The following is a 9597-nucleotide window of genomic DNA, read 5'->3' as shown; positions in this document are numbered from 1 at the left end:
TATTTTTCAAAATATTTTTTTAATTATATAAAACTAAAAATAAATCAACATAAATAAATAAAACTAAAAATTTTATAATTATATAGCAATGCATAAAAAATAAAAGGTAACTAATAAGTGATCAATTGTTTCCACTGTTGATATTTCATCTCGCGATCGAAGTGACAAGCAGAGTGTAAATCTCTAGCATTAAACCTATTTTCCCCTCGACGTGTTCATCCACTTGAACGTCTCGGGTAAAGTGGCTCGTTTTATGCTCTTGTTGTTCAATCTACCGTCTCTTTATCAAGCGATACTCTGAAAAGAGACGGCGCGCGTACGTGCTATGACGAACTAAAGGGAGTCAGGAAAGAAATAATACTAGCAATGAAAATAGTAAAATAGACATTTATTTCTGCTCAACTTTTATAATTGCATCATGATTTGAGTATTTATAACAACAAGGCACTTAATTACATATTGTCCTCCAACACCGATTTGACACGACTTGGCACGCCTTACTTACTAGCACCAGTGTAATGAGACCTTTATTTCGACCGCCATTAAAAAAAAACAATTTTCAGTCGATTCATTATGATTATTTATAATACTTAAATACGCATAGTAAAAGTACCTCACGATTGTGCGTAAAAATAGAACAATTCCGATTTTGTTGTTACGATAATAAAATAAAAGTGGTCGCAAGCGCATCCGTGAGGTTATTCAAATATGCGATCAAAAATAGAAGCCATTGATATAATCAATATTTTTTTAACTTTAACACTGACATAAAACATCGAGGCTTAAACATTATTATTACAGCAAAAAAAACAGATAATTTATTCAAGTCCTCTGTGTAACGTTTTTCAAAGTTGCATCCAAAAATTCGAAAATGGCGGTCGAATCAGCACCGACCAGTTGCTTTTCTAATACTTAAATATTTTATCGATGATAGATAATAATAAACCAAGTGTTAGAATACAATGTCGATTATACCAGGATATAAGTCGACACGACATGTGAAGGTTAATGTCGATAGAAATATCCACCAAAGTCGATAAAGCGCCGCAAGTAATAAAAATAGTCGAATGATAATGGCTGAGAGGATATTTATCGATTTCCATGGATAAGACTAACGTGGCAAAGGCTTATTTTTGTCGACAATCGATAAAACAACATATCGTCACTACTTTAAAAAAAACTCGTACCTCAAAATAGATAATTTTTCTGAGTGAACTTTATGAACATTATGTCAAGGTTCAATTTTGTTGACATATTGATTTTAGATACGAGATTTTTTTCAAAGTAGTGACGATATATGATACTTTTCAAGGCATTATACCCACCCGGGGAAGCTAGTAACACTTAACTTATTGTGCGTATCTAATATTTTACTATTTTCCGTTTTAAAACATCACATTTTCTAATTAAAAAAGGAGTAGATATTTACAAAAAATATATAAGATGAGCAGCTTCTGTTTACACAGATTTCATTGCACAGTGTTTTTTTTTTAATATTATTGTGTCGATGCACATTGGAATAATAAAATATAGCGATATTTTTTAATCTCATTTAATTTATACTGTGATTCGTCAGCCTCAATGCATCACATGTAATTTATATTTAATAATTCCAATACGTAACGACCTAAGTAAAACAAATATATAAGTATAGTACGAAAGCTTAAAGCGGTGGTAAAAAAACACCAAAATAATGGCCAACATAACAGGACCCCTCTAAAGCCATTATATTCCATTTATTTTGCTTCAGAGGCGACCAATACATTTTAATTAACTTGAAGCGCCAATAAAAAGAAACGAAGTACCTAAATTAAAACGCTTATAGAGGTTTACACTTCATATGGTCCTGTCGTATGTGTAACGTTCCTGCGTGTAACGTTGACCATACATCCTATACATTAAATGTCAACAGCGGCTAATGTACATATTATTACCAAAATGTGATGCAACTTTTGTAAAAATATGGTTTAATGTTGTACAAAAAAATGTTCCTGTTAGTAACGTTTGTCTCTTACTTTTCCCTCAAGTTCTCTTATGCATCATATTAAAGCATATTCCAAAATTTTACATATAAGATTTTTGTAAACATACAACCAGAGTCAAACTAAAAATTGCATCACAGCAGTTAAAAGTATAGTTAAAAACTGAAAAATAAAACAATAAATACAAAGCTCCATTCAAGGGTGAAATAATTTACACAAATCATCAAAATTAAAAACAAGCATCATACACATAAAAAAAACACATACATTGCCTTGTCATGATTCATTATCATCTAAAATACGCCATCTTACAATATTATAAAAAAAAAGAAAATCGTCGTAATACTATTTAACTATAATACTTACTGTAGTGACATGAACTGTCAAATGTCAGTTACTTAGTTGACATGACTAGCTGTCAAAAAGAACTATTAGGTTGAAATCCGTGATCTTCCTGTACTGGATTAATAAAAAAAAAATGTTTTTTAATGAAGTTACACTTTAACTAAGTACACTCCAGATGCTCGGCGAAAGAGAGTAAGACAGAAAGTGTCCCAAGAATTGTTGCCCTTTTTTGTCGTAGCTAGCAACCGGTGTTTAATGTTTAGCAACTGTTGCATTGATACTTTAGTCCCATTGAGAGTTGAGACTTAATCGTACATATGTATGCTTAAGTTTCGTAAAGATAACTCATTATAATTTGAGATATTTTGCAGTGTTACACAATGGAAAATAATGCACATTGGAAACAAAAAGACGTTTTTAAATGATTACTGATTATTACTACAATATACAACATTAGTTATCATATCAATTTGGCCGTGTCTATTTTTATCTGTTTAATTTATTTATAGGACCGTTTATAAAAATATTTATACCATGTTAGCACACTTAAAAAAATATGGCAAAATAGAAAATCTAATAAAGTCCTTTACCCGGTGTGTTTTAAGTACACTTTAGTTGTAGTATTTTTATGTCTATTAAGCCAGTACAAGAGCGAAAAGTATGACAAGTGTAGTGTGTAAAACTGTATCATTGTTATAGCATAATAAACCTTATGTTAACAAGATAGGGGATTGTTCACAGTACAACCGTCGACAGAATCACAGTTATAAGTTGTTCTGTCATCATAATAAAATGGCTGATTTCGCCTCATTTTATTTAATACAGGGTGCTGGATATAAATTGATAATCGGCAAACTTAGGATTAATTAGAAGAATAGTACATTATTATAGCTTAAGAATTATTTATAATACTCCATAAAAGTGTATAAGAATGACAATGAATGATATAATATTTAACTAACAAATGTGTCTTAAATCCATGCAAATTGGTATCGTAATATATGTTTTCTGCTCAATAAATAAAGCTCAAAATTCGGTAACAATTTGTGAAAACGTGAATGTAATATGCTTCGATGCAAATACCGACAAATATGTGTTTATTTTGTTAAAAATAATCATTTATCTTTTCAATTATTATTATCAAAAAAATTACAATTAATATAAAACAAGTACATATAAAGAAGTTATTTTTTTTACAAGCTTCTACTTAACTTGGATTCGTACATTTGTTTGTTTGCTTCATAGATGTTTTTATTTTTTATTGTAGTCTTTTTGCGTTTAATGCAAATAAAGATTCTGATTCTGACACAAAAACTTTAAGAGAAGACATATTAGTGGACACAAATCCGATATTAAAAGCTGCTATAAAATTTATAAATTCGTTCTATAAAAAAAAAACCGAAATTATGAGTATCTCGGCAACAGCCTCTTTTAACAGTGAAACAAATTTTAAACTATTTTAAGGAGTATTATGAATAGGATAATTATAATTAATAATGCATTGAGCCAGCGAATTAGAAGCGTAACGCTTTAGCATTTAGGTTTAGAATACAAGCACCAAGTTATTGGACTCTTAACACTAACTTATCGATATCTAATACATAGTGGGATATGACAACGAAGAAAACAATTTGTTTTATTACTATACAAAACTTGTAGGCTGTATTTATGATATTGATATTGTAGTATATAGTATAATAAAGAGGTAACTATGTTTCTGTTTGTTTGTATGTAGTGTAGGAGTAATCGCTTAACCACTTTATGCTTTGGCCCTGATTAGTCCAAAATTTAAGGCTATATTTTTCTATTTTTATCTTAATCCGCGTTATTGCTATTATTTGAGACACAGGAGGCTGGAACGCAGGTTTTTTAACATTCAGCGTTCGAAAGGTATTTTTTTTTTTACATAAAACTGACCCGTGATGGACCCCTATCTCACTAATGGCAAACTATATTATCTCTTTTTAATACAAGCCTTTTTTCCCGGGAAAGTGTTAAATATCCCTAAGGGACATAAGCAACCGGCAGTATATGCAAGTGAAAAGAAAAATAGTTTTTCTCAGGCCGTTTTTAAGCAGTAATCTGCTTGTTTGTGTACAAAAGTTAATTTTAAAATTGAATTTATGCTTGCTAGCCATTAATTTGAATTTTGAAATGTAAAAACCGATCATATCCCACTAGCAGGGCTATCATAATCAACGCAGTTGCATATAAGTCAAATAAATAAAAAAAAAACTACTTCAAAATACTTTGCATCATAATCTCTGGGGCACCTAGCATGTGAGCCATCTCTTTCTAACTACGCTTATTTGAAAAAGATGGGCATACACAAACACAACAACATGGACGACAGCAACTAAGTTCTAATAGTGACCATATTGTTTGGTGTGGCCTTTTAGAAATGGGTCGCTAAAATGGTCACTACCGGAAACCCAGTGCAATCGCTTCTGCCAGGTCCTTTGTATCTTGGTTTCCCTATACTAACATACTAGATGGATCGCGATGACATTGCAAAATGAACTTTATCATACAAAATTCACCTTATCTTATTTTAACAATAACATTCGTTTAGGACTATTGACAAATTATAGCTAAACAATAAAATTTTGTTCAAAACATTGCGAACGTCTCCAATTTACTATCAAACTCGGAACTTTAGCTTTTTGGTTTTTATTTTTAAAGTTTTATGTAAAAGTATCCTAGTATCAAAATGCAGAAATAAAAAGGAGAATATTTTTGTAAACAAAATGTAGCGCATCCGCAAAGACAACATTAACATTTTTGGCACACATTAAAGTTCGTGTTAGTAAAGTACACTTTATTTAATATCACTTAGTTCAAAGCGCACCTCAGCATTAACATTAAAGCATAATGGTAATAATTAATTCTTTTTGCAATGACATCACAGTTAAAACAAGACAAAATTAAAATTTCCACTGTCCAAGTGATACAGAAAAGGTAGAAATAGAAACAGCGCCTCATCTCCAAGAAGGCGTTTTATAAAATCTACGGGGAACACTAAATGCACGAAAGTCATCACCAATTGTTTCTTTTTAAAATTTTGTGACGTCATCAAAATGGCTATTATGTTGTGTAAATAAGGCACATACTGCGTATCACTCGTTTCACTTAATATTTACAATAGGTAATAAATAAACTATTTATTGCTCAGGGAGAGTACGACAAAACACACCACTTTTAAACGTTAACGTAGTTGTGTTAACAAAGTAGCGTCTCTTTCTGATTATAATCACCAACAATGTCCACGACTTTTCTAAAAAGCAAGGGTCTACTTAGTTTGGACGATTGAAGTACAGTTCCGATTGAGACCATTTTAGTACGATCATTACAACAAGGTTGCATTAAAATGGCCACAGTTAGAACTTTCGTGTGCTCGCCCAATTTACTTAGACCATTTTTCTAACCTGATGTACTCGTATGTACTCTCCCTCCAATTTGGCATTGCCTTTTTACAACGTTTATATTTTACAAATTCACATCAGTTTATAAAGGCAATGCCAGATATTTATTTTTAATTAGAGTATGTTACTGTTCCCAAAAACTTTACTTTTCGAGATTGACAGCTGTCACTAATATTTTGCAGTACGACAAAAAATGTTTTTTTTTTTTTTTTAAATACAAAATGTATGCCATACTCAAGCGTCATGTCAAAAATACATCAGTTACAAAGTGGCGCCCTCATTTAATGTTGACTTCAGTGTCGCACTGATTTTGGCCTGTTCAGCCGTCTACGGCGACAATAGTTATGAGCTTCCAAGCTAGCGACATCCGGTAACATACTCATATTGATTTATTACAAAGATCAAACACATGGAAAATACGATATTTTACGCCGGCGATAAGACTTACGACTACTACTTTTTCAAAAATGTCGCACCATCCTAAATTCGATCTAATCTGACCGCCGTATATTAAATCGCTCGTAACGTAAACTGTATTTTAACAAATGTCGTGAGGATTTTGGTATCGTTTGGACTAATTATTTCTTATTATTTTTATGATCAAAACATTAATGAATTTTAGCGTTTTATTACAGCAGAGCAGCGCGTTATGATTTTATTATTCGTACCATTTAACCAGGGTTTTAAAGTTCATTATATCATCGGGTGACAAGCAAAAATCACTAAGTACCAAATACCTACTTACAACAAAGCTCGTATCTCAGTATGAAAAACTAGATATGACTTTTTTAAAGAGCAGTGACAGAAATTTTAGTGGGATTTGCTTGTCAGCCGGCGATATATTCCATTACATTTGTTTAATAAATTCCTTAAAAATGCTTTTAGCAAATCAAAAAAGCATTTGCTTGAATAATCAGGCCAAACGATAAATAAACCTAAGGCTACGTACGCACTATGCGACTAACCGTGCGGTTTTAGCTTCGTCTCTTTCTTAAGCGATACTTTGAAGAAGAACGAAAAACCGCGCGGTTAACCGCATAGCGCGTACGTAGCCTAACAGCCGCATCGTATTTTCGAATGTGTTCTTTGCAACTAACAGTTAGGGTCAAAAATTTTAAACTTTTGGACCGCCGGTACCTTGGTCGGCTCAGACCTCGTCCGGTGCCAGGTTGTCCTCGTGGTTGGGTTGGGGCGAGGGCTGGGGAGACGGCTGGGGGGAAGGCGCCGCCTTCACGGTCGCCTCGAGCGCCCGGATGCGGTTCTCTTGCTTCACTATTACCGACTTCAGTTTGCGTATCTCGTCCATGAGATCGGAGAGTTGTTTTTCCTGTGGAAATGAAGTTAAGGGTAAATATAAGTATAAAATAACAGGTAGAAGCTCACAAAATAAACAGGAGCATTCAAGCGATACGACGGTAACTTTAGCAGAGTTTATTTTGCCGAGAATCCCCGTCTGACACCATCGTGAATGATGAAATTTTTGACGAGCATTTACTAGAGCGTTCGCAAGAATAATTGTGTAAATGTTCGCAGCAGTGCTTGGCTCTATACTTGACTCTATTCGTTGTTCAGTTTGACAAATTTTAAAACGGCGAATGCTCCATGTTTTGTTACAAGTGAAAGCTTAAGTTTATCGAGTCTGAGCACGGCATAGTAAACAAAATGCAGCCTTAATACCATACTATTTGGGTGCAAAAACATTCAAGGAAAACCTTTCTTCCCAAGGGAAGTTATAGACAAGTACAGTATAATCTCACTAATTAAAAACCAGAGGGTGCCGGATCATTGGAATGTTCGGATTAATGGATTATAATAATGCATTTCATGGAGAGAATATTATAATGTAATTAAAAGGTAATTACGTATTAAGATTGTTTTTTTTTATGGAATCTTTTGGTATTTTTTATTTCAATTCCAAATTTTTACTTTTAATTTTTTCTTTTTTTTTATTTGAAATAAAAAATGCCAAAAGATTCCAAAAAAAAAACCAGTCTTAATTTGATTGCTTAATAACGACATCTCTTGTCCGGGTGAGCGGTTAGTTCCAATGGAATGCCGAAAGTTTCTCGATGAGGGCTACGTCATAGATGTCGCTAGCGTCACTGCTTAAGTGGCTAAATAAGAAACAAACAAGCTGAGATATGTGGTGCATAGGAGAAATTCGTGTCTGTGCGGTTGACCAACAGTGGTGTAGCGGTATAGCACGCGGTACGGAATACCGAGGACCTGGGTTCGATTCCCAGTGTTGGTCTTATTTTTCTGGTTTTTCTGTGCATCTATATTTCAGTTTGTATTTTCAATGTAATTACGTATGCTGTGCACGTGATAAGTTTTAAGGTTAGACTGCTAGACGACGACGCCGCGACCGGAGCGCATAGGCTCAGGGGGGCGAGGGAGGCGTGGGCGGAGGGTGCCGGATTATTGGACGTGCCGGTCTATTGAAGTGCCGGATTAGTGAGATTATACTGTAGTTATAAAAAAAACGCGCCAGAACAACCAGGGCTTTAGTTACAGAATTTAACCCTTAATAAGGCCCCATTTATTGGAGCATACTACCACAGAATCAAAAGCAGCTATCGAATACATACCTGACAAAGAATATTTTTAAACGTAGTCAATAATTACAATGCAAATTGTGACGTATATGAACTTAATAAAATACAATTTCCAACTCAATGCAAGCGGTCGCTAAATCGCCTCTACCTTATTAAGGGTTAAACAAGGAAAATATGGCTGGCTGCGTTTACCTTTACTTGCCCGAATATCATTTGCCCGAATTTCACTTGCCATACCAACGTTTGCCTTTTCAGGATTTTTCTAAATGTCATCATATAGAATGCAGTAGGTTAGGTTAGGTTAGTTTGATATCAACTCTGAAGAAATTACTATTTCAGAAATAAATTACTTTATGGCAAATGAAAATTCTAGAAAACGATACATTCGGGCAAACGATAGAGAACCGGCTGGCTGGCATTGAACAATATCAATGAAGAATCAGAAGAAATAAAAAGACGAGATAATAGGATACCAAAATACTATGCGTAAGCAAGCACTCACAATGACAGCAGTGACGGCGGGCGGCGGCGTAGCACTGGCAGGCGTCGCGCACTGACTGTCATCCTTCTTGTGCGCAGGCGTGGGCGAGCGGTCCTTGTCCTTCTCCCGCTCCTTGGCGCCGGCGAGGGCGTTGGCCTTCTTAGTGACGTGGAGCTGCGTGGCCGCGCGGCCGCTCACGTACCCTCCCTGTACGACCAAAGCACGCTCCTGAAGCGACGCGGGGGACCCCTAGCGTAGCGTCTGTCTGGGCACGGGCTTGTTGGCGGAGGTGGTAAAACAGTAAAACACCGTGTGTGTGAATGTCGGCCCGATTGCCGAGTGACTCTGCCCACGTACGCACTATGCGGCTAGCGGTGCGGTTTTAACGCGCCGTCTCTCTTCAAAGTAACGCTTGAAATAGAAGCGGCGCGCTAAAACCGCGCGGTTAACCACATAGTGTGTAGGTACGTAGCCTTAGTTTTTTTTTTATTGATACGTAACACCGGGTCCCCTGGGCCGTAATACGCAAGTAATTTCTATTTAGTCTGACATTTAGATTATCAGAAAATATTGGACAAGTAGTTTTTCTTTTGTCAATTAAGCAAAAAAATGATAAAGATAATTAGCGAGTTAAAATTTCGCGTGACGTTACGAGCCCCCACTTACCGACTTTGACGCGCTTCATTTTACCAAAAAGTGCACTTCCAAATAGATACATTTTACTAAAAAGTGCACTTTCTCATGGGTATTTTTTTTATCAAAAAGTGCATTTCCCAAGGGGTACATTTTATCAAAAAGTGCACTCCCCAATG

General features: G+C 34.9%; 1 protein-coding gene across 1 annotated transcript in view; it reads right to left on the bottom strand.

Moving 5' to 3' along the window:
• Positions 1-367: 367 nt before the first annotated feature.
• Positions 368-9597, bottom strand: part of LOC141430975 (coronin-1C-A-like) — a 54516-nt gene continuing 45286 nt past the window's right edge. Inside the window, exons 12-13 of the mRNA XM_074091885.1 lie at positions 8807-9013; positions 368-7076 (exon numbers count right to left, since the gene is read on the bottom strand). Of these exons, the coding sequence (XP_073947986.1) occupies positions 6897-7076; positions 8807-9013 (387 nt within the window). The 3' untranslated portion in view covers positions 368-6896. The remainder of the gene's footprint in view (positions 7077-8806; positions 9014-9597) is intronic.

Source organism: Choristoneura fumiferana, chromosome 9 (genome assembly GCF_025370935.1).
Source record: "Choristoneura fumiferana chromosome 9, NRCan_CFum_1, whole genome shotgun sequence".
Classification (NCBI taxonomy): Eukaryota; Metazoa; Arthropoda; class Insecta; order Lepidoptera; family Tortricidae; genus Choristoneura; species Choristoneura fumiferana.
Note: the sequence above shows the minus strand (reverse complement) of the source record. Positions and strands in the feature narration are given on the sequence as shown.